General features: G+C 39.7%; 1 protein-coding gene across 4 annotated transcripts in view; it reads left to right on the top strand.

The window, feature by feature from the left end:
- The window catches only part of Srp54 (splicing regulatory protein 54), a 70,589-nt gene extending 44,006 nt beyond the window's left edge, over positions 1-26,583 (top strand). For all 4 annotated transcript variants that reach the window (XM_067135253.2, XM_067135254.2, XM_067135252.2 and 1 more), the window contains one exon: positions 22,439-26,583. In XM_067135253.2, the coding sequence (XP_066991354.1) occupies positions 22,478-24,541 (2,064 nt within the window). In that variant the 5' untranslated portion in view covers positions 22,439-22,477 and the 3' untranslated portion in view covers positions 24,542-26,583. The remainder of the gene's footprint in view (positions 1-22,438) is intronic.
- The last annotated feature ends 230 nt before the right edge of the window (positions 26,584-26,813 follow it).

Genomic DNA, 26,813 nt, shown 5'->3' with positions numbered 1-26,813 from the left:
GAGGGTCCCGGCTGGGTCGGGGATTTTAATCGCCTCTCCACAAACCTACTACACTGGCGTAGCAGGGGTAGAGATGATACTCCCATGTAGCGCGTCCCAGGTGGCAGATAGGGGGTCCTAACCGGCTTGCCAGCGGACTTGAGGGAAATAAAATACCTCTTGCGGACCAAACACACAACCCCCTGTGGGTGGGGGACGCAGACGAAGAATACACCCACGGTATCCCCTGCCTGTCGTAAGAGGCAACTAAAAGGGGCGACCAAGGGATGATCCATTTAGAACCATGAGACTACTTGTAATTAGTACCATCATGCAGGGAACACCATGGGTCGCATTAACTTGCGCGTAGTACCACTATGTTAGGTACACAATTGGTTTGTGATAAGTAGCGACAGTGTGTGAATCAGGAGGAGGGTCCTACAGTACCTGTGATTCATACCCCTATATGAGCAACACCATGGGATGAGTGACACCATGGTTCGCTCCGTTCCCACTATGTGAGTATTTCCACGGGATAGTACGAGTCCCTGTAGTTAGTCCACTTATTTGAGGAACGCCTTAGGTTTGCGTTGCCTGTGTGAGGCGCTGCAGTGTGCGAGACACTATAGGTCTGTGTAACATGTTGTGCACGTTACATTACCTGTGAATAGTACCATAATGTGTGGAATACCGCGAGTCTCCGCTACTTTTGATTAGTACCGCAACATTGCACATAGCATTGTTCTACTTTCCTAGCGATAAATACTATTATGAGGGGCTGATGACCTGGATTTTGGACCCATTTTGACTATATAAATAATAGATTCCGCATCATGCTATTGAAGCAGTCCCTTGGTCAGTAATACTATTGTTTGTCCCAGCTTCTGTGCATGTGAGGCACTGTGGGTCGGATCCACTGATCGTTTTTAATTCATATCCGTCCATTCATTCTTCGTCCTCATTCTTTGAATTCTGGTTAGTGGAGGATTTTAAGTTGTCATTTCATTTCGTCTCATTTCATACAATTAGGGGCCAATGACCTCGCTGTTAGGCCCCATTAAACAACAATTATCATCATCATCATTAGTCGCCTCTGATTAATTCTTTTGGCCCAGAGACTGGGTGTTTGTGTTTGTCCCAACACTTTCCTCTTCATATTCGCACAACACACTACGCTACCAACCATCACAGAAACACGCAATAGTGATTACATCCCTCCATCTAGGGTTGGCGTCAGAAAGAGCATCCGGCCGTAAAACAGGGCCAAATCCACATGTGCGACATAATTCGTATCCAGGACCCTACAGAGGTGGGAAAAGCAGTAGGAGAAGAATTTCTGTCCAACAACTGTTGCTAAAAAATTACAAAACATAGAAACAAATGCATATCGTTAAAATAATGGGAGAAGCTGCCAGTGAATCTGATGCAGGGGGAGAATAACCCTACCATTGGCCGTCTGAAAGGTAGGAAATCATAGCCTGAATATTACATTAATTATGTTGAAAATAAAGATATTGACAATTGAATGAAATTTTTAAGAAGCCAGATCTGCAGGAACGGATGAGTTGGCTGTGTGGTTAAGGGCACGCAGCTGTGAGCTTGCATCCGAGAGATAGTGGGTTCGATCCCCACTATCTGCAGCCTTGAAGATGGTTTTCCGTCGTTTCCCATTTTCACACTAGGCTGAGGTTGTACCTTAATTAAGGTACGCCATTCCTAACCAATAGTCGCCATAAGACCTATCTGTGTCGGCGTGACATGAGCAAGTTGTAAGATCTGCAGAAGTTGTCATCCCTTCGACTTCCTACAGAGGCGTCATAACTCTGCAAACATCGAAGTTCCTTCAAATTCGCGAGTCATAGACAGAAATGAAATGGCGTATGGCTTGTAGTGCCGGGAGATCCCAGGACGGGTTTGGCACGCCAGGTGCAGGTCTTTGATTTGACGCCCGTAGCTGCGTGTCGCGATGAAGATGAAATGATGATGATAACACATACACCCAGCCCCCCGTGCCAGAGAAATTAACCAATGATGATTAAAATTCTCGACCCTGCCGGGAATCGAACCCGGAACCCCTGTGACCAAAGGCCAGCACGCTAACCATTTAGTTATGGCGCCGGACTTCATAGACAGTCAGGCCGTGATACATCTACAATGGTCGAATTCTTCTTTTCCATTACAAGTGGCCTGTACATTAATGCTAGGGACGCCTTTTCTGTAAATGTAGTCATTCCCAAGAACATGTGGCTTCTGAATTTGTACATGAGTACAGTCTACAGTTCCGACAGCATAAGGGAAGCTCAGACGTTCTTGCCATTTAGCCCGTGCTTCCTGCATCTAAGGCTGGCCCCATAGTGTAGGGGTGGCATGCCTGCCTCTTACCCGGAGGCCCCAGGTTCGATTCCCGGCCAGGTCAGGGTTTTTACCTGGACCTGAGGGCTAGTTCGAGGTCCACTCAGCCTACATGATTAGAATTGAGGAGCTATCTGACGGTGAGATAGCGGCCCTGGTCTAGAAAGCCAAGAATAACGGCCGAGAGGATTTGTCGTGCTGACCACACGACACCTCGTAATCTGCAGGCCTTTGGGCTGAGCAGCGGTTGCTTGGTAGGCCAAGGCCCTTCAAGGGCTCTAATGCCATGGGATTTGGTTTGGTTTCCTGCATCTAAGCAACATTTGTTGGAATTTGATCTAATAATCTGCCTTCATTTCTGTTCATGTCAAAGCCTCCGAAAGTGTTTTTTACAGTTCTCCGAGATGTCTTCACCAACTCTACTCTGAAACCCAGGGTCACCAACATAACGCAAGATGATTTACATTTTTTCTTCATTTGTTAGTGCACCACCTCTTGTTTCTTTGGAGTGCCCAAGGAAATGCTCCGTTAACCATTCAGCATGCTCCTTGAAAATCCACAGCCTGTTTCCAGTCATCTGACCGGGTCAGGAATGGAATGAATGAAGCGGTGAGGATAAGAATCGTGCTGGCTGCCAAAGCCTGTCGCACTCCTCTGGGGCAATGATTTATGACTGGCAGATGAAATGTAATGATATTGGAGAGTGTTGCTGGAATGAAAGATGACAGGAAAAACTGGAGTACCCGGAGAAAAACCTGTCCCGCCTTTGCTTTGTCCAGCACAAATCCCACATGGAGTGGCCAAGATTTGAACCACGGAACCCAAAGGTGAAAGGCTGGCGCGCTGCCGTCTTGAGCCATGGAGGCTCTTCAGCATGCTCCTTACTGGACCTTTATAACACTCTGTAATCAAGTTGAGATGATTCTCTGCGAAGTTTATATAATTTTCTTTTCCGATTAACCACCACCATTACCTCTGCCGTGCTATTGAACTTGACACTATCGTTGGGAGTCACCTACTGAGTTAGATCAAGGAAACATGAGCAGGCGCTTACCAGAAACAGTGCCTGCTTTATCTTTATTCACCAGAAATCTGGAGCGCCCACTCTGCTACTCGAGCGACTGGAGTGTGTGCTCAAGGTCGCAGGTCTGCTGTGAGTGATTGCTTCCGACAGGCGGTTTTTATTCACACCACCCATTGAGTGTTCAGCAGCTGCATGATATTAATTGTATTTATTAGTGGTGCTAGTCCAGCAGTCATAATATATTTTGTCTCTGTGAGAGAAACTTTTGAGGCAGAAGGCAGGAGCAATGAAGGAAAACATGGACCAAGCCACAGGAAATATACATTTGGAAACCTTGAAAGGAAATACACTTCCTAATCTATGATAGAAGTACAGGTTCTGAAAAAAAAAAAAAGTAATTTGTCAACCCCTGCTGGTGGAGGACACAGACGAAGAATACACCCATGGTATCTCCTGCCTGTCGTAGGAGGCAACCAAGGGATGATGGAATTGGAACCATGAGATTACTTGTGATTAGTACCATTAAGTGAGGAACACAGAGTCTGGACATTGCCTGTGATTAGTTCCATCATGTGCATTCCACTGGGGCAGGGGAGCGTGGCATCATGGGCGGGAGGAGCTGCTGCATGCCATGCGGAATTGTGTTGGTTCCCCTGTGTTCAGAATGAGTCTGCGTTACCTATGGATAATACCACTGTATGAGGAGCACCCTGGGTCTGTGTTGCCTGTGTTTGGTACCACTATGTGAGGAGCACTATGAGATTGTACATTGCCCGTGATTAGTATCCCTATGTATGGACTACCTTGGGTCTGCATTGTCTATGAGTAGTGCATTTATGTGAGGAACACCTTGCATCTGTGTTACCTGTGGGTGGTACCATAATGTGTGATACACGGTGGGTCTCCATTGCCTATGATTAGTACCACTATGTGAGCAACACCATGAGTATCCATGGCCTCTGATTAGTTCCACTGTGCGAGGAACACCACAGGAATACTGGCACCCGTGATTAGTCCCACTATATGAGGAACACCATGGGTCCACGTTGCTTGTGAGTACTACCCTTAAGAGAGGAACACCCTGGGTCTGTCTTTCCTGTGCATGGTGCCATTGGGTGTGATGTACCATGGGTTTACATTACATATGATGAATACCTCCGTGCAAGGAACACCATGTGTCTACATTACCCATGATTAGTACCACTATAGGAGTAGCACTGTGGTTCTGCTTTACCAGTGATTAGTACAGTTATGAGGGGCTGGATTTTGGACCCCTTTGGACAAGCATCATCTCAGAGTATGAGGCATTGTGAATTGGATTGACTGATTGTTTTTACATTCATGGTCATTTTTTCGTCATTTGTTTTAGATTTTAGTCAGTGGATACATGTTGAAGTTTTAATTATCGTTTCATTTCATTGCACCTCGTACCATTAGGGGCCGATGACCTACCTATTTTATGTTGGGTATTCAGCCCAAAGGCTGCTTTGATCCTCTACAGCTCCATGAACAGCTGTCATAGATAGCCTAGATGTCACTGAAGAGGCATACTAGGGAAATGAGGAGTGAGGTAGTTTCCTGTTGCTTTCTTCAGTGAGTCAGAAGTTGCTATTACATATCAGTCTGCCAAGCCCACTGAAATGCATGCACCAACCGACCCTATCAGCGATATTTTCACACCATTCATAACAGGGACTGGCTGCATAAGGAACGGTGTTACTTGAATCGCTCATACCTTGGTCACTTTCATATTGTCAAAGCCAAGGATGAGACTGAGGCGACCTAGCTATTAGGCCCCTTTAAACAATAATCATCAACAGTAATGTGTCCTGGCTATAGCCTTGGTCATGCTAATAGATGTAGCCACTAAGGGGAGAGATCAAATTTGACACCAGCATTGAGGTGTTATTGAACTATTCACCATTTTCAACAACAGTACGTAAATTGAATTCAGTCTGATCGGGGCAGAGCCATGGGAACTCAGTCCTCTATATTCAGAAATAGCTCATACCTCTCATGTTTTGATCTCTCGTACTTACCTTGAAAACATTAAATGAAAGTGTCAGTCTCTCCCAGTTCTCCCTATTTCTCTTAATCTCTGTGACAAAGTCCTTTGTAATCTACCCTTCTCTGTTTACATCACATTTGTTACTTCTTGATGATGACAATAACTGGAGGATATTCAGATTTGCTTTATCTTTAATTATACTGCCATCCTGAGACCATGCATATTGGAAATGTTTTAAAAATCCACCTGCTATATTCTCAGTTTAAGTACCGGTAGCAATATAGTCAATTTAAAGTTTATGATACACTTTACCATTGAGACCAATATTCCTTTATTAATCTCCAGAGTGCTGTGAACCCTATTTTACCATAAGGTATGTTAGGGTTGTAGTTTATACAAAATATTTCTCTGATAAAATTCAAAATACATAAACAGCAAAATAGACATGAACAGAAATGAAAAAAAAAAAAAGGTATGATATATACAATCCTTAATACTATTATTAGTACTAATATTTAAAATACTAGACATACAATATATATACAATACATATGTTAAGCAGCTAATAAGCAGACAGTATCAAATTATATATGTTTAAATACATAGTCAATAAATTCTGAAAACTGAGAAGTGCAGCATTTTTTGTAAAATATGAAATTTAGTGGTTTTTCAAAACGTGCTCTCTCAAAAGCAGGACAGTAGAACAGAATGTGTTCTACAGTTTGAATGTCTTCAGTGCAGAAGCACAGTGAGCCATTTTGTGTTGGAATTTTGAATCGCTCGAAGTAAGCATTGAATTTACCACGACCTGATAGGACTTGAGTTAAATGAAAGTTGCACCAATATTCCTTTGGCATAAGCTAAAAGGCTCACAATATTCACATCCAACTGAATCCCACCTTATAATTTTATGCTTTAATTATGTTGGACTTGCACCACTAATGAATACAATACAGTGAACGATTTTCACCTTACATCACCCAGCTGCTGTACACCTGATGTGTGAGTACTCCCACCCTTAACATGTACAAGTGCAGTTTTCTGATAAAAGTTTAGAGTTCTGAAGAAAATACATATTCATATTTTTATATGAAATTTAATTCTAAATCCAACATTCATGCTCCATTTTTTTTTTTTTATAAGACTTGACAGTTTACCCATTTAATCAATTGTGTTTCTATACTATAAACAGTGCAGGAAAGATTACAGCCTTTTGAACATTTAGCTATTTTTCCTTATAATCACCATTTTGGTTGATGCATTTTTGTAGATGCTGTGACAGTTTTTGTATGCCCATGTCATACCAGCTTGCCGCCATGCTGTTCAGGAAGTTGTGAACCTCATCTTTCACCTCGTCGTCGGTGCTGAATCACTTTCCAGCCAAATGTTCTTTCGACTTAGGGAACAAGTGATATTCACTGGGCACCAAGTTGGGACTATAGGGTGGGTGGGTAATGATGTTCCACTGAAACTGTTGCAGGAGAGCAGCGGTTTGCCGGGTGATGTGCGGGTGAGCGTTGTCATGGAGAATGTTTACGCCCTTGCTCAATATTCCTCTTCACCGGTTCTGAATTGCCCGTCGCCTGAGTTTTTTCAGGGTTTCACAATACCTGTGAGCGTTAATTGTGGTCCCAGCGGGCATAAAGTCGACCAACAATACCCCTTTTCGATCCCAAAACACAGACTGTGTTTGCTTGAATTTCCGTGGCTTTGGCGAAGAGGGATGCTGCCACTGGCGTGATAAGTGGAACGCCCAGGTTTCATCACCCATGACAATTGAGTCCAAAAGGTTGTCCTGTTTGGCTGCAAAGCATTGAAGAAATCCGTGGGAAGAATCAGCTCGTTGCCGCATGTGGTCTTCAGTCAGCATGCATGGCACCCATCTTGCGCACACCTTCCGGTATTTCAACTTTTCTGTTAAAATTCTGTGAGCGGCGCTTCAGGAAACCTCAGGAACCAAGGTGCAGAGATCATTCACGGTGATCTGCCGATCTTCACGCATGATTTGCTCAACCTTCACGACTGTCTCCATGGAAATTGGCGGTCTCCCGCTCCTTTGTTCGTCGTGAATTTCAGTCCGACCGACTACAAACTCTTTACACCACTTGCGAACATTTTTGACATCCATTCGCGACTCGCCATACACTTCCGTCAATTGGCGATGGATTTCAGTTGGTTCAGTATCTTTCGCGTTCAAATACCAAATAACTGCGCGCACTTCGCACTTGGCGGTAACATCCAATGGGAGCTCCATTCTCAGCGGCTGCCAAGCCAAGACTTGAGTGCCTCAGCGCGGCGTGCGCATGTTTATATGCGATTGCGGGAAATACTCTTCACAATATTGTGACCAACAGCCACACGAACAGAGTTCTGTATTTATAAAAAAATAGGAGACCTTATTTTTGGGATTACCCTCCTACACTGTTCAAAAAAGAAATTGTTCTACAGGGCATTTGGGAGATACAAATGCTGGTTGGTACGGCATGTCATGAAAATAATGTCCAATTTCAAAAATTAAAATAGGCTAAATTGAAAATTTTATGTATGTAATTCATGTAGTACGTAATGGTGAACAACATACTGTTGTTTCCTAATATGTTTAGTATTGCCAAGGCAGACAACATTTAGTATTTCCTGTTCTACAGATATTCAGATTGATTGTAGTTTGTATGAACCAACCAAGACCATAAAAATGGTCAAATTAATACTTTATTGTAAGTAAAGCGTTTTCGTACACCTTTACATGCATACTACATGATGTGAAGTACAGTGATGTACTTTGAATTGTTTCTTGCACATTACACATGCATACATTTAGAATTGCTTTCGCACACATACTGCCTGAAGAATGTTATGGTGGGTGATATAAGCCAAGGGGCAAATGAAGCTACTACCTACCTCGCAAACTCACACTCTATGTCAAGCTCTTCCCTCTGACAAACCAATCACTAAATTAAAAACATCACATCTTAGGAACTGCAGATATTCCTCCTTCCCTTCTGTAAGTTAATTTGCACTTATTTCCCAAACAACCCATATGTTCATACCTCCATGATATACATACTTATTGAAATGAACACATACCTTCTTTGCGACAATTTAGAATTATCATTGCACGACGCCATTCACAACGTGTCTTAAAGCAATCCCTGGTCAACACTGAAATGGCTACGTGATAATTAAGAGTCTTAATAAGGAATATTGCCACCAACAGCTTCACACTACCCCTCATGCTTGTGACACGTTCAGTGGAGGCAGATGTCTCCACTCTTCCAAGAGGGCATCTTAAAGTGTTTGTAGTGCTTGCTTTTATGCATTGTTCCAGTTATTCCCAGACTTGCTCAATTGAACTTAAGTCGGATATTCTGGCTGGCCACTCCATTCATTGCATGTGGTGCTCTTGCTGGAATTTCCGGAGCTGGTTGAGGCGCTGGCCTTCTGACCCCATCTTAGCAGGTTCGATCCTGGCTCAGTCCGGTGGTATTACAAGGTGCTCACATGTCGGCCTCGTGTCTGAAGATTTATGGCAGTTAAAAACTCCTGCAGGGAAAAATTCCGGCACGCCGGCATTTCTGGAAACCATTAAAAGTAGTTTCTGGGATGTAAAAGAAATCTGTTAACGAAATCTCCGGACGATGTTAACATCATGCATTGTAGGATTGTCTACATAAATACGGCATTTTCTCCACGTTGCCTCCGATGTTGTATCACATGTGGCACATGGTGATCTTGTCAGTGCACTGTGGAGCATTTAAGGATCCATTGCAGACGATCAGTAGATCATTTACGTCAAGACTTACTCCTGCCCTTACTATAACAGATCCATAAGCAATGGTAGATTGTACTGCTGTTGATTGAATCGCTCCCTCTCCAGATAAACATTTTACCAATGTAACGCAAAATGGGATTTATCCAAGAACAGCACAGGGTGCCAGTGTCTTAGCTGCTAGTGCATACAATCTCTAGCAGACTGCAGTCTCCTGCCACGATGACGTCTATTCAGTGCAGGTTCTTGAGCGGGTCGTCGGGATCTTAAATTGGCCTTTCGAAGCCTGTTTATGACTGGTCACCAGCTCATACTCCAGAAGCCTGATGTAGGTTCATCTATAGTGCTCCTGTTATAACTTGGCTGTTTCAGACAGCTTATAGGCACACAAAATGATTCTGCTCTGACAGTCCGCGCCAGGATGTCTGGCAACACTTCCAATATCCTAGAAACATTTCCACAGATACCAAATCGTAGTCTGAACAACGGCTAGCATTTTGCTGATGTACCTCTGCCAGTAGCCCCTTCTTGGTCAGTGAAAGTTCACGATTGACTTCATTTGACTACGACTGCTTCCGCCGCTGCCTACCTCGATCCATATAATCATCCATGACTTGTAAACACTACATTCCACACAGACCAACCTTCACACATACTTTGAATTGGGGCACTCTTACCTTTCAAATGACACACCTTCCAAACATTCGAATGATAGTGGAGCCCTCTCTTGTGTAAGCAGGACCATGTTATTGCTGTAATAGGCCATTCTCCATCCCACTATGCATTCATACAATATAGTTAGGAACATCTAAAGACGTAACCAAATTTATTTTTTGAGCCATTTATATTTGATTTTTTTGATCTAAAAACTAGCATTACCATTTGTTCCTACTACTTCATGGATGGCAAGACTTGGAGTATTACCTATGGGTAAGCACAGGACTTCAAGGAAAAAATTAATTTGGTGCTTCATGAATACTGCATTGCCCTTATCTACACCATACTGTATATATGAAATTTACTTACATGGGAACTATCAATACGGTCATATAGAAACTGAAAATGAAATTTCACTGAGAGGATGAGGGAACCATAAGAAAGCAATGTACAAGAATTTAGCTGCCATTTTGAGCTGTAAGATCCTGAAATCAACAAGGAAATGTCTAATTAGATTGCACACTTTAGCATATAGCTGGGTGTGGACAGCCGTGGTGACCAGCTGAGGTGAGCGTGATACCTTGAGCTTTCTGTGCCAGGCAGTTGACACATGTTCCTTTGAGAGATCATTCATGAATCCGGCTAATGTTACAGAGTATGCATTACATTATTTGCATGGAAAAGGTTTGTCTTCTTCCCGCGAAATAACTTCAGTAGAAAAGGAGATGGGTCGACATGGGATCGAACAAATTGAAAAACATCCCATTGATGTCAGCATTGTCTTGGAGTTGTGTCTGGTAAGAAATAGTGATAACAAAAGTGACAGTCAAAGCAGCAAAACAGTCATCTGCATCATGTGAAAGAGAAGAGAGCACACCATTGCCAGGGAAATAGTGATAACAAAAGTGACAGTCAAAGCAGCAAAACAGTCATCTGCATCATCTGAAAGAGAAGAGAGCACACCATTGCCAGGTACAAGAGGTGTTGTGGATCTGAGTTTGAGCCCCAAGTCCGATCCCCGTCAATCCAGTGAAGCAACATCGCAGTCATCTGTGACATCTACCAGTTCAAGATATGATTCCAGTCCGCAGATGAAAATGAAACACACTGTAGATCTTGCGTACAAGAAGAAAGCTATACATTTATGGTTAAATAAGAGGGGGGCGTAAGAAGTGGCTTTCATTAACCACTATTCACAAAAATTGTATGGCGGCGTCACTACAACAACTGTACAGGTGGAAGAACCCATTAGAATCTACGTCAGTAAGTCCTGTAGAACACAGAATATTAATGTAGGCCTATAAGAAAATATTTTCTAGCTTTGCAGAAGCAACAATACCTGCGTCTTGAGTCTTGGACACTTCTATGGGACAGAGTAATTTCAGCGTATCTACTGGTTGGTTGAGTTGCTTCAAATTCAGTACCGAATCAAAGTAGAAAAAAACTAAATTTTTATCTTGTGCATATCTGCAAGAAGAAGAGTGGGGGGAAAAAAAACCTCGCAAAGACATTTGTGGAAGCAGCTACAGAGCAATTTTTAGATACACCCTTTCTTTAATATACAATAGAGATCAAAATGGTTTCGTGCACAAGCTGAAAGCGAAAAGGACTATTGTTTGTTGGTGATAAATATTCATTCGCAGTTGCTCAATCAGTTAGTGCATTCACCTATTCGTACATAATTATGCCTACTTTTAGTATGGCCAGTACTCCTTTCCCAAAATTTCTCGATTATCAGATTCACATATGAAGCTACTTTTCTTCTCTGGGTTTTGACATTCTTGTTCTTCCTTCAGCATTTCTTTTTGATGTTGCATGTCCTTCATGGATGTGCTGGTTATGATGGATGCTGATCTCCTAGCTCTTTTTCTCATTGTGACAAGCCTTTGAGCATGAGGTAGTGGTTGAATCTCATATGTCGTTGACGTTCCTGGCTGTGGTGATTTTGACACTTCAGGTTCTAGTTTTTTTCATCACAGTAACTACTGATGGCCGTATCTTCCTCTGTAATTAAAATATCGGCGACCAAAGACATATCTGCATGTCCATTATGCTCATCATGTGCTCCTAATGTAGAAGGTTGGTGCTGTTCTTCATAATCTCTTTCTGTTGTCACTACTAGAGAGTAATCTTCCTCATCAAATATTTGTGGGTTGAATAGCTCGATACTGCATGTTTCAAATCCTTCAATAACATTGTTCATACTTGCATTATGAGACATTTGAGATTATTTGACAGCATGTATTGCAGTTATTATGCTTACTTCATCCCAGTCCCACCTATCCATCTTCCACAGATAATTTCTAGGATTTTCTGTAATTAGTGTAAGAGTATGGGTGACAAAGTGTAGCTTATACCTGGCCTGGGTTAAGATGACGAATTCGTCAACTTGCTCCATTCTGCATAGGAAATATTTTACCCTTATACTCGACAGATGTCTTACAATCAATATTCAATTATCACTGGAATAAGTTGGAAATACTATGATAGAGAAATTTAAACGGTTAATTCATATTTTGTGTGCACTCATAGTAGAAGCTTTCTGCACATACCTCCGATATTTTAGTGTGACAGCGCCAGACAGACAACCCCCTACCACTGCTTGTCTCAGGCTGATAGGAATTTCCTTCTATATGTTTTACTGCTAAGATATCAGGTCCAAGTTCACATAGTAGGCAACGTAGTGAACAGAATACTACAGAAGGTATGGTCGATTCATCATTTTGCCCTGGTTTCTTCTAAATATAAACTACATCAAGTATTACTTTCTATTGAATATGTAGACCTTCCTTCAATTCTTATAATTGTGAATGTATGTCAATACTGATCATTATGAAATTCATATCCTACATCAGTTGAAAACTAGTGAAAGAGAAGATGGCTGCTGCTTTTTGCAGGACACATACTTCATACAAGAGAAAAGCCATCTTAAGGTGAGCTAAACTAAGACACTACAACACAGTGTAAAGGGTGTGTCTGTATGTTAGCGAATGTCTCCAAATGACAGGAATGACGGGACTAAGAGAAGCCAAAAAATTTAGGAGAAAGATCCTCCTCAAGATAATGGGTCCAAAAATCGTAGATGGCCAGTGTAGGTCAACAATCAGTCACTACTGAACTGCGTTTAGGGCAGTCGCCCAGGTGGCAGATTCCCTATCTGTTGTTTTTCTAGCCTTTTCTCAAATTATCGCAAAGAAATGGGAAATATATTGAACATCTCCCTTGGTAAGTTATTCCAGTCCCTAACTCCCCTTCCTATAAATGAATATTTGCCCCAATCTGTCCTCTTGAATTCCAACTTTATCTTCATATTGTGATCTTTCCTACTTTTGAAGACACCACTCCAACTTATTCGTGAACTGATGTCATTCCACGCCATCTTTCCACTGACAGCTCGGAACATATCGCTCAAACTTCATTATATAGATCCGTATTGATACAGTTTAAATTAAGAACTAGTGTTAGGTTTAATGGTCCACCCAATCAGTACACTTCACTTTACAAGTGAAAACAAATTCAATATTAAAATATTTGAATGTTTCTCAAATTACAGCAGAAAAAATTGGTGTTTTCACTTGTAAAGTGAAGTATATTGATTGGGTGGACCATGAAACCTAACACTAGTTCTTAGCATATCGCTCAGTTGAGCAGCTTGTCTCCTTTCTCCCAAGTCTTCCTAGTCCAAACTTTGCAACATTTTTGTAACGCTACTCTTTTGTCGGAAATCACCCAGAACAAATCAAGTTGCTTTTCTTTGGATTTTTTCCAGTTCCGGAATCAAGTAATCCTGGTGAGGGTCCCATACACTGGAACATACTCTAGTTGGGGTCTTACCAGGGACTTATATGCCCTCTCCTTCAGATCCCTACTGCAACCCCTAAACATCCTCATAACCATGTGCAGAGATCTGTACCCTTCATTTATAATCCCATTTATGTGATTACCCTGATGAAGATCTTTCCTTATATTAACATCTAGGTACTAACAATGATACCCATAATGTATTTTCACCCCATCAACGTAGTAATTAAATCTGAGAGGACTTTTCCTATTTGTGAAACTCACAACCCAACTTTTAATCCTGTTTATCATCATACCATTGTGTACTGTCAACCTCACAACATTGAGGTCATTTTGCAGTTACAATCTTGTAATTTTTTTATTAATCTGTACAGAATAACATTTTCCGCATAAGGCCTTATCTCCGATTCCACTTCTTTACTCATTTTATTTATATGGCATATATGAAAACATAAGGGTCCAATAATACTACCTTGAGGAATTCCCCCTCTTAATTCTTACAGGGTCAGATAAAGCTTCGCCTACTCGAATTCTCTGAGATGTATTTTTTAGAAATACATCCACCCTTTCAGTCACTCTTTTGTGTAGTCAATTGCACTCATTTTTTCCATTAGTCTCTCATGATCCACCCTATGAAATGCCTTAGACAGATCAATCGCTATACAGTCCATTTGATCTGAATCCAAGATATCTGCTATATCTTGCTGGAATCCTACAGGTTGAGCTTCAGTGGAATAACCTTTCCTGAACCCGAACTGCCTTCTGTCAAACCAGTTATTAATTTTGCAAATATCTCTAATATAATCAGAAAGAATGCTTTCTCAAAGCTTACATGCAATGCATGTCAAACTGACTGGCCTCTAATTTTCAGCTTTATGTCTATCACCCTTTCCTTTATACACAGGGACTACTATCACAACTCTCCATTCATTTGGTACAGCTCCTTCATGCAAACAGTAATCAAATATGGTACTACATCCCAACCCATTGTCTTTAGTACATCCCCAGAAATCTTATCAATTCCAGCCGCTTTTCTAGTTTGCAAATTTTGTATCTTATTGTAAATGTTATCTTAAGTAAATTTTAATGATTCTTTAGCATTAGTCACCTCCTCTAACTGGACATTATCCTTGTGACCAACAATTACTAGAGCCCGGATTTCCATCCAAGATATCAAAATATGCATGCATTGATGCACTGTAATATGGCAAAACATGCACAATATACTGGAAAATATGCACTATCAAAATTCAGTTTCTCTTAAAACTTTGTACAACTACCGTCATTTCTGCCAATGGTCTTAATTAAAGCTCATCCTTTTATCTGTCAGCATATTCTTAAACACAGAAAATGATCTTTCTACGTCAGCAGAAGTGACAGGTGCACACTTAAATGAAAACATTAGGGACAAATTGTGGTCAAATTGTACGTATTTTGCATTTTTACCACAATCTGTCTTATACAAGCGTGACGAATTCAAAGTCGGGATTTGTACGGATCACTTTGTTCGCAGCTACCTATCCATGCGATGATTGCAGACACTTTTGAATGTCCTCAATAACTGGTAACGATTGCCTGCTGCGATAACAAAGACGTGTGAGTGGTAAGAGTTCCGGGTAGGATATTCCATGATCACAACAGAAGAGGGTTCAGTGCAAAATCTAGGTTTGTGAGCTGCTAGCTCAGTACCGTAACGCGTGTGATACAAGAGATACAACACGAGCCGTCAATGAGTAATGCACAATTTAAGGTTCAGTTTATAGCAGTGTATAACTGAGATACCTTTATTCTTAAGAATTACGGAGATCGACCTGGGGACTTCCGGCTTACGTCAATGTTTACTCAAGCAACAGATAAAGTGTTTTGGTAATTGGATTATAGGACCTCTGCCATATGTACTGACTTTGGTTGTCAGATAGGATGCCAGGAACACATTCTCCCCGTCTCTCAGTAATAGACATACTGTATAACGTAGAAAAATGGTCCCAAATTCTGCAAACCAACATTCATGAAAGGCAGTATCATGCAGCTTAACATTATATGTGCACCAAAGTCAGAAGAAATATCATACTATGCAATATAAAGTCCAAATATTCGCTGTTATATCCAAAATCTTCAAAATATGCATTATGCATGACTTTTCTCCTAAAAAGGCCAAAACATGCAAACATGCACGAAAAAAGAACGGCTATTTGGAATCACTAAGCCACAAAACAAATATTTGCAAAGACTGAGAAGTGTAGCTAGCTTATTTAAAAACATGCATTTGCATGGAAATCCAGGCTCTAATCATTGCATACTGCTGACTGAATACTTTTGCCTTGTGAAGATTATCGCATACACACCCCTTGTTCGTTAATTGTTCCTGGAATGTCCTCCTTCGAACCTGTTTCTGCTTTATAGTACCTATACATACCCTTCCATTTTTCACTAAAATTTGTATGACTGCAATAAATGCTTGCCATCATGTTATCCTTAGCTGACTTCTTTGCTAGATTCAATTTCCTAGCAAGTTCCCTCAATTTCTCCTTACTTCCGCAGTTATTTCTAACTATTTCTTTCCAATCTGCACCTCCTTCTTAGTCTCTATATTTCTCTGTTATAAAGTACAATAGTGGGTCTTTACTATTCCTTACCACCTTTAAGAGTACAAACCTGTTTTCAGATTCCTCAACAATTGCTCTAAACCCATCCCAGAGTCTGTTTACATTTTTATTTACTGTTTTCTACCGTTCATAATTATTTTTTCTTAAACTCCCTCATGCCTGTTTTATCAGAGTTAAGGTAAGGCATGAATTTTATTATAATAGGTATAAGTAGCTCTTGTTTTACATTATATTGCTCTTCAACACAGAATAATATGACACTTATTATGTATGATTATAACGCCAACCAGTCAAAGAAAAAAGGTTACATATATCTATTATAATTCATGTCTTGCCTTAATTTTATGATTTTGACTGATGATGGTCTCTAGCACGACCAAAACTAGTTTAAAATATATGTAATCATTTTTTAGATTACAATAAATAAGTATAGAATAGATGTAAACCTTTTAGCTCTTGTTTTGCGTTAAATGGTTCAGGGAGAAAAAAAAGGATCTTGAACAATCTGGGTTAAATAGGAGACATCCTAAACCGAAGAAAGTATAGATTTGTGATTGACAGCTTCAAAGGCTTCTATGACAAACAGAAACTGAATAGGGGAATGACAGAGGAAAGAAGACAAGCAGCCAGAGAAAGAATGCAAAGATTTTGGGGTGCAAAGAATGCTTCCTGTAATGTGTGATCGTTGCTTAATGTGGTCTGTAATGGCCGTAAACAAGTATAAAATTAATTATAATAATTATTATTATTACTATAATGGTCCATGGCCCTTGGAAATGCTTGGTGGGGAATTAACGAGGCTGAAATGAATTACCAAGATGCCACAAACACACACACACACCCCCCCCCCCCCCCAAGCCAGAGGAAGTAAGAGTATCAAACTAGGTTCATAAGATATGAATTTCATTATGATCCGTAGTGACAACTGATCACTATCAAAGGGTAGAGAAGGTGAATAGGTGGGCCCTTCTCTACCATTTGATAGCAAACTAGGTTCTTCGGATCAAAGGGAAGCATTCTATCCCATTAGCAACAAAACCACCTTTTAATTTGCGAAACCCAAGGCTCCTCCTGTGTGTGTTGAGTGTTGACAGCAGCAGAGGCCAGGCCAGCCGCGTGTGAAACAACTTTGCCAACACAGCAGGCTTGTCGGGTGGCTATTTGCTGCTGTTCAAAACGCTTACGGCTTGATGTCCACTATAGTATGATTACCTTTGACTGTTACCTTGCTTCGTTACTACAATCGTCTGGATATTTAACTTTTTCCCATGGCAAATTTATAAATTTTGTTGTCATCTATAAAGGTTAACTTGACTGTTCAGAGCTCATTAGTAGCATTTGTCAGTTATATGGCAACAACCCTTTGCAAATCCATACTGCTTTATCCTTCTTATATTCTGCCAGTGATCTTGCTCTCTTTTCCAACAGTGTAAACGCTGTATTACACAGTCAGTTGCATTATGACCATCTCCTTCATTTGATGTCGGCAGCACATAGCCCGTTAAGTATGTCACATGTCATGAGCTATATTACTGGTATACATGATGTGTAATAGGTAGGACCTGTTTGTGGTGAACATTTTTGCCCTATTTAGTCATTTAAACTAAGTTATTTCTGCCTAAGATTTGCTATTTTTATTTTATTTAGTCAATAATTTAGTTAAATTTTATTTGAATTTTTCAGCAATAAAAGCTAAAGCAAAAGTGAGTTGGTAGCACATTTTCAGTAAAACATCATATTATATGTTTACATGTGTACAGGAAACATGATAGTTAAGATTCTGCTGAAAACACATACATACAGATGTTAAAAGCATGGATGTTCGGAAAAAATTTATCGAGTCACTTTAACAAGTCGGACCTAGCCTACGTACATAATTTGCACATCAGTCTGTAAAAGACAGATGTGACGTTTCATATTATTGGAAGTCAGAAATGTTCTTTTGTCAAACACATAACGATACGTTGAAAATAACCTCTCACTACCAACGCTACTGATTGGGATCCATAAAGCCTCCACTGTAGCTTCTACAAAATGCATATATTCTGTCAGTATCACATCTTTCCCTGCTCTACATAAACTACCAACCTGATCCCTAAACACTGTGTATGGTTCAAGATATTCTGATGGATGTTGAAGTTCTTGTAAGATGGGGATTTGCTGTATGAGATGGGAGACTTCATCATTAAATCATCTTTTATAATGCTTCTTGGGTGGAAGAGTGACTCCGCATAATTTCATCAATTATTTTGCGGTTTTGCTTAAAGGTAAATAGTTTTGCGTTTGGAGCCAAATTTGTAAAATTTTTCAAAAATGTTGCAATTTCGCTTTTTGCAACAAACAGGTGCCTCTAATAATAGGCCATAAGTTTAATCCAGGCTGTTCATTACTCGTAGCATTTCTCAGTCGTATGGCACATTCTGAATAAGTGGCAATGACTTTTTGCGAATCCATACTGTACTATTCTTATTCTCCGCCTATGGTCCGACAATGTAAACACAGTATTACACTGTCGAGTTGCATTACAGCCACCTCCTTCATTTGGCGTCAGCAGCACATGTAACCCATGAAGTATGTCACATTTTGTGAATTGGTATGATTGCTATACAGTTGAAACTGGTTAAGACGCCCTCTCTAGTGCGTTTTCGGAGTTATTACACCATTATTCCGAAGTCCCAAGACGTGTCCTATTAAATACATGCTAAAGAAACCTGGATAGCACATTTACATCACTCTTTAGTACATTCGTAACGCCTACCAAAGAAATTTAAGTTAGCGTTCCTGGTCACGTTGCGTGCACAACAGGCCAGCAACAACTGGCCTGGATAAGGATCTCGTAGAGACCTTAATTTCACGGCGCTGGAGCGCGATTGCGTGTCGGCCTACAGCTGCAGGGAGCGTCAGTTCCAAGCTAGTCTTATCTTTGCGTCTGACGTGATGGTGCTTAATTTTACGTTCGCGAGGCTTCTTTCAGATGGTGTGGATTCGGCCCACTTCCACGCTTAGCCGCCAATCCGCCTAGGCCTAAACTAAGAACTGATTGTTCAAATAGAATGTTTCAGATGGTGCATAGTTACAGCACGTGAGAGAAATGTTTCAACGGGCAGCCCGTGGCGACTTGCAGTCCCACTCCCACAGTTACTTGTTATTGGACATCAGGTTTTATGAATGTCATCATACACAGCGGATCGGCCGTGCTCGTGGCATCAGTACCACGACCTGTATCAGAACCCGATACTGTACCAGTAAGGAAGTAGAAATGGATTTAGATGATAGACAAAAATAGGTCCGCTCTAACCCATTTGACATATTTATTTCTCATTTTCAATTTAAAAGTTATTGTGTTTTTTCCTTTTCCTATATGATTTACAGCAGTTGTTATGGAACCCGAAATAGACATTGAGAATTTAATAACTTTAATGTCAGAAATACAGGTGGTCTCATGTTTTGGAAAGCTTGATATCATTTAGATCAGTTATTGAGAGAGTGTCCTCAAAATTGTACCCATCTCCTTCTCTAACAAAATGTAAAGGACATAGCATCCATGAACTTTTTTTTTTTTTCTTAAATCTAGAAGGTAAACGTAGACTGTGGTGGTCCATATTTATTACCCACACTGAAAAGGGTGTTGAAAAGGATCCGCTGGGAAGTGCGGTGAGTTTTGCACTACTCAACCCGTTGTGTGTGTAAGAGTCAGCAGAAGCGGGTGAACCTGCACATACACATGGCCGCGTTTTACTCCCACGGCATCTGAAAGAGGCCTGGGTGACATATGTATGTAAATTAGGCCTGTTGTACTTAAGCCTGTAACAACATACGAAAATTAGGCCTCTTGTAGTTACGTATACAGCTGACACGTTGGTGCTTAATTTTATGTTCGTAAATGAAATGTGTAACAACGTACATAAATTAGGCCTACTGTACTTATGCATAGTGGTTGCAAGACATTCAATTATGGAGAAGAAGAAAGCTAGACAGTTTATAGACGATGACAAATTAAAGTTTATTGAGAAAGTGAATGCTAAACCACACACGAAACGTGTGCAAATCACCGAGATGTTGGACTTCCCTGTTACAACTTTAAAGATGGGCTAATCATCAGCGGCGTGTATAGTTCCTGTTTCTAAGAAAGTTTTTCGTGGAAGTTTTACTATGTTGGTGTCCTTAAAATGTATTATTTAATTATTTCATTAATTATAATTGTAAACACTCGTTTCTTTATCATCGTAATTATTTTTACGTTCAAACCGAACCTTAAATTTAACAGCGAAATTGTTTTTCATATTTTAGCACCTTCCCTCTTTATGGCGTTATTTTTTCGGTCTCCACAAAAAAGTCCTAACCAGTTTTGACTGTATAAGATTTGTAATATGCTATCGTGTGTGAAAGGGGCAATTTATCTCAATAACAAAACTGTATAATTATTGGCTTTTGGGCCAGACGTGGTAGTACTTCTGAAACAACATAGTTTGTGAATGGTTTTCATGCTGCTGTGGTGAAAGTGAATCTTAAATGGGTATTTGACTCTGGAATGCCATATGCCAGTGATGCGAGAGGTAAGCATAGGGTATAGAGGAATAAGAGGACCGACTGACACACTATAGTGTAGTAACGTGCTGTTTAAATTAACCAAAGGGTTGCCAAAAGTGTGACAAAACAGTAACTTAGTTTGGTGAACCCTGCTGCAAATGGAGCTTCGAGGCAAATGCATGGTTGCTTCATCTTTGCGAATGAAGGTGCATCGACAGAAAAGGTTTCATTGTGTATGACAGTATCGGCATTGGACCTCCACTGATTAGTGAAGGGTTGCCTTCTCTGTTTAGTGCCATGTTGTGCTTCATCGATGTCAGGTAAAAAACAGCAGAGAACAAATACCCTTCAACCAAACCTAAAAAAAATAAAAGTTGGTGGTGGCAGCATTTTAGTATGGGGAATACTCTCTCTCTCTTCTTTTTTTTTTTTCATTCTCTGGGATCACGCCCAGCCGGAATTGATCGATGGTGGTTGGAAGAGCATGACCAACTACTTCAGTGACCCTTAATTCCTTAGAGTTGATCCCAATGGAGCATCTGTAGGACAGTGTTGATCATGTTGCCTTTGCTCCGGGAACCTATGACAACCGATCACCACTTTATTGATCACTCTCAGTCAGTCTCAACTACTGTCCGTGTAGTGCATTGCGATTACTCTGGATACTCGGTCATAATGTGATTCGACTCTTGTATAAACAATACTGATTTCGGAAATACCTTAGTATTTGTTTCAGTCCTTCCCTTTTTTAAAAAAAATTCATTTTCACTCATTCTAGGGATACCATTCCTATATTTCACAACTATTTGCTGAATTTTGTATTTTTCTGGTGATGGTAGAACAGTCTACATGCTATTCTGTTTCATCTCTGATTCTATTTCCTTCCTCAGCATTTTCTAACATTTCCTTAAATCGGTGAAAATATAGAAAAAGTTTCCATTTATAATGAACAGCTTTTTGAAGTACATCCACAATCTGTGCCGTACATCCTTTAATCCATTGTGATGTACCAAAGTACTGTCAATATCCTTTTATTCTGTTTTAAAATTAGTACAGTTCAACATTTTTATACTGTGGAGAAATTTCTATGGTGACTATCTTTGTGATTTGTTTTTGAGCATTTCCTTTTTAAATGTCTTTAGTTTGGTATAAAATGGAATGTTTCTTTACTCTACAGAAGTCTTAAGAAGTGAAATTAATAATATATTAGTTAATGGTATTCTGTTTTGTAATCTATTGGCTTATCATCTTCTAATTATTTTCAGTACTTAAGTATTCTGGTAAAGAGTTGAGAATTAGAAGGAGATCATACAATTTTTCTGCAGTCTAAGATACACGGTAATTTTATTAGTTTTGGCTGAAGATTTATATTTCATTTTGTGGTTAATTACAATGTTAAACTAACCTATTAAAACATAACAGATTTCTAGATATTTGTATGGGATTGTTTAGTTGAAACATTCTTTCTGATTCTCTGCCCTTTTGTGATTGTCATGAATGAATGACTGAATGAATGGCTTATAAATTCCATTATGAACAACAAAGTAGTATGCTTAGGAAGGAAAGTTTGGCTAGAACCTTTTTCAACAACATCCAGATCTCCTTCTCTCATTCTGCCATAGGTATGGTAATAAGTTTGTGAAGTTGTCTTTGTAGTGCTCTAAAATATAAGTACAATGTCATCTTACTAATTTTCTTTTTCTTTTCCTTTTTAGGGGTCTTCATTGGGCACAATATCATAGTGGATTTTGAAGATGGCCAGCAAAGTGGTCCAAATCACAAATATTGCTCCCCAAGCTACGAGGGATCAAATGCAAACCTTATTCGGCTATTTAGGAAAGATAGAAGATATACGATTATATCCCACTATACGAGATGTTGCTGTGCCAGTGCAGTCTCGCATATGTTATGTGAAATTCCATGATGCAGGGTGTGTGAGCGTAGCTCAGCACCTAACCAATACAGTTTTCATTGATCGAGCCCTGATTGTGATACCTTTTCAGAATGAAATACCTGATGAGCAGAGAGCTCTTGAATTAACAAATCAAGGAACTATGGTACCTGGATTATTTCCTGCTGAACCAAAGCTGCCACCAAATGTCACTAATCAGTTGGAAGGTATTCCACCCAATCAGGTTATTACTACTCATGATCCACGTCTGATACAGAATGGCTTGCCTATGTATCCACCCCTTCCAGCAACGTTAGATGCAAGAAAAATAGAGGAGATTCGTCGTACCTTGCTTGTTGCAAACCTTGACAATGATATTACCGCTCAGCAAGTAATAGATTTCTTCAATACAGCTGGAGAAATCAAGTATATGAGATTTTGTTCACGTGATGGTGATATAGATAAATATGCATTAGTAGAATTCTCTGATCAGAACAGCATTGTACCAGCATTACAAATGAACGGTAAACAATTAGGTGAAAAATATGTGAAGGTCTACCACTCAGTCCAAGCCATTGTTAAGCCACAAACAAAAAGCAATGAAGCTGCTCAGAAAGAAATTGAAGAAGCTATGTCAAGAGTGAAAGAGGCTCAAAATCTAATTTCTGCTGCTATTGACCCTGTAATCGGTTTATTAGCCAAAGAGAAAAAGAGAAGTCGCAGTGGCTCACGATCCAGGCGTTCAAGATCAGCTTCAAGAGGTAGAAGAAGGTCTCGATCTAGGGGTAGTAGAAGAACAAGATCACGATCCAGAAGGCGATCTCGTAACCGTGGACGTTCGAGGTCAAGATCTAGAAGAGCCTCTCGTTCCAGATCAAAGCGATCTCGCACTAGGTCAAGAGATCGCAGGCGGAGATCTCGAAGTGGTCGTCGTCGAAGAAGTCGTACACGATCAAGATCAAGAAGCAGAAGACGTTCAAGGTCCAGGTCTAGAAGGTCTCATTCAAAGTCAAAATCTAAATCATCGTCTAAAAGTCATGACAGACCTAAAGATAAGAAAGATGACAAGAAAGACAAGAAAGATGATAAAAAGGATTCGAAGAAAGATGACAAGAGAAATGATCTTGAGAAGGACATGAAAAATGATACTGACAACAAAGAAAAGGAAGATGATGGAAAAGATACTAAAGAACGTGAGAAAGAGTCAGAAAGATCTAAAGAGAGAATTAAAGAAAACAGCAAAGACAAGAGTTCACGAGAAAAGAGTAAATCGTTGAGGGGAAAATCACCATCCCGTTCTCCTTCAAGATCACGTCATAGATCCCTTTCACGTCGTAAAAGTCGTTCTCCGGCAAGAAAGAAGAGTAGATCACCTTCTCGCAGGAAGAGTCCTAGTCATTCCAGGCGTAGAAGCCGTTCACCATCTCGCCGCAAGAGCCGTTCTCTTTCTAAGCGTAGAAGTTCTTCACGTTCAAGAAAACGAAGTAGAACGCCCAGTTCCAGTCGTAGATCATCTCCTTCAAGAAAGAGGTCACGCAGTCGTTCGCGTTCAAGGAAAGTAAGTGATAAAAAAAGAGAGAGAGATAGGATTAGTCATGATCGAGAAAGAAAGGAAAAGGACAATGATAAGGATAAGAAGAAAAAGGATAAAAAGGAAATATGTGATAAAGATCTTGATAAGGGCCCAAGCAATAAAGTGCCACGCAATTATGATGAAGAGGAAGAAGGCTTTGATGCTAATGCCGAAGAGCGTCGTGAAAGAGAGGGGGAGAAAGAGGTCAATGAAGATGAAGATATGCCATCCCAGGAAGATCAACCTCAGAAAGGACGAGATGGAGAGGAACTGGTGCATGAGGAAAGCAGAGAAGAGGAGATGCACAATAATGAACCAGATACAGAAGACATGGATATTTCAACTTCCCCCTAAAGGTGTTGGTTTGGTTTTAATGTAGAATTTTTGTTTTTCACAGGATTTCAGGAAGTTAACGCATTATCTGGAAATTTTAGGAGCTCTTTTTTTGTTTCAGTTATAGTCAACTATGAAAAGCTTTTTTGAAAGTTAGAAATTCTTGTGTGTTTTTTTTTATGTGTACAGCATACAGACAGTATCGCTTAGCACACAAAACAAAAGAAAATAGGCTTAAGTGTTATGGAGGGGAATAAAGTGAGTTTGTTTCTGTTAGTAATAGCTAGGCAAATATCATCAATTTACTTCTTGTCAGCGTCTGTTTTGTGCTAAAATTATTTTAACAACATGCCATTCAGTGCAATTTATTTGAATAGCCTAGTAATTTACATATTTTAGTGAAATAAATTATTTACCTTGAAGTCAAATTACTTGTAAATTATCATAGAAAATTCCAGACACTATAAAATGTGCTGTCAGACCATATCTGTTACTGCGACAATCTTTTCAAGACATTAATGCCGTATTCATCATCCCTGTAGTTCTTTTGGTGCTTTGTGGTCAGACAGCTTAAGATGCTACTGTCTGTATTTGATTCCCTCGAATTTGTAGTCTTGTATTTGCATAATAGAGAATCAGAAAGGTTAACATTTTTCAAGGGATTGGGACTATTGCATTGAGATTGCGCTGTTAGCCCTTCTCTTATTCTCGTGCGTTAATTTGCATACTTCACTTGTAATTAATGGTAATGTTTCTAAGTCATCCTGTTGTCCATGATAGCTGGTTGTCTTCATGGTAGCCTATGTTACCTGTGATTGTGCAGTTATGTTATTTGTGTTCCAGTGATCATAAATTCTGTTGAAATTCCTCAGTTTGTCACTGAAAACTGATGTTTTATATATAGCACATTTTCAACTTTGCATATGAAAAGATCAAATTTTAATGCTATTCCCAATTTTAAATAGGAATACAAAAAATAAATGCAATAATAATTAGGGGTAAAAGTGTATTAGTTGTGGATTTTTCACTAGCCAAACTTTTTAATCTTAGATGTAGATGTAAGATAATCATAAACTGGGACGCAGAGTTACTGTACTGTTTAATTTGAAATCAGTCTGTTTTTGAGGAAAATGTTTACAGCAACACATTGACCATGAAGAGAACCATTCTTCGGGGGTAATGTTCCAAGACGGACATGAGATGATCGAGATAGATGGATACTTCCTTGTAGAAAACAACTTGTGTATTGGCATACAGGTAAAAAAAACCCAAGATGAGTATTGTAAAATATAGTGATACATTTTCACTAAAAATTGATCATCCAATACAGATTTATCTAGGGTCGATATCTGAGAATATAGCTGTAGTGTAGTTCATTAATAGGGACATTTTTGACTTGAATGTTTAGAATGTTAACATCTTGCATATAGATTGTTATTTAAAAAAACATGAAATTGTATTACATTTCAGATATTTAATATACTGTAAAGAGGTATTACCTTTATAGACATAGGTAGTCACTTTGGGAGATTGCTTGAGATGTAAATACAGAATGAAGATTGATACAGGCTATAATCCTTTTATTGTAGCATTCCTACCTAATAGTGGTGTATACTGTATATATATATATATGTCTGATATACTATATCTTTCAATTTATTTTGTTCTTTTATGTGTTCTGATGGTGAGGATGTCAGTGTGGAGTATGATTTGGAATTACGTGATTTGTTAGGAATCAGAAGAAAACTAGAGTGTACTGTATGAATGAACAGAAAAATATAGTAATGGAGCTAGACAATAGCTTTTTCATTGTCTGTGTACATTGTTGGGAATTGTACAAAACATTTCAGTTAATGTCTTGAAGTTCTGATATTTCTAATATGACAAAGACTGTTAAGAATATACTTTGATTCCCCCTAATAATATTTTACTTATTGCAGGGTTAACAACCCTTGCTGCACTTTTTCAATTTCAATAATTGTTTATCTGTGTTTATTCAAAGAAGTCCGGTAGTCATTTAAAATTCCTGGTAGCAAAATACTATATTTCTCCGAATCCAAGACTTTTTTGTGTGTGTGTGTGTGTGTGTGTGTGTGTGCGTGCGCGTGCGTGCGCGTGTGTGTGTGTGTGTGTGTGTGCAGAATCTCGTGAAAAATCAGGGGTCGTCTTGCATTCGTGACCTAACAGTAAAAACATCACTAGCAGCTATCACGGTAACCACGCTGTTTCCCTTCACCCCCACCGGTGCGCATGAAACTCGACCTTCAACATCTGCATCTTTATTAGGCCTATA

This window comes from Anabrus simplex, chromosome 1, assembly GCF_040414725.1.
Source record: "Anabrus simplex isolate iqAnaSimp1 chromosome 1, ASM4041472v1, whole genome shotgun sequence".
Lineage (NCBI taxonomy): Eukaryota > Metazoa > Arthropoda > Insecta > Orthoptera > Tettigoniidae > Anabrus > Anabrus simplex.
Note: the sequence above shows the minus strand (reverse complement) of the source record. Positions and strands in the feature narration are given on the sequence as shown.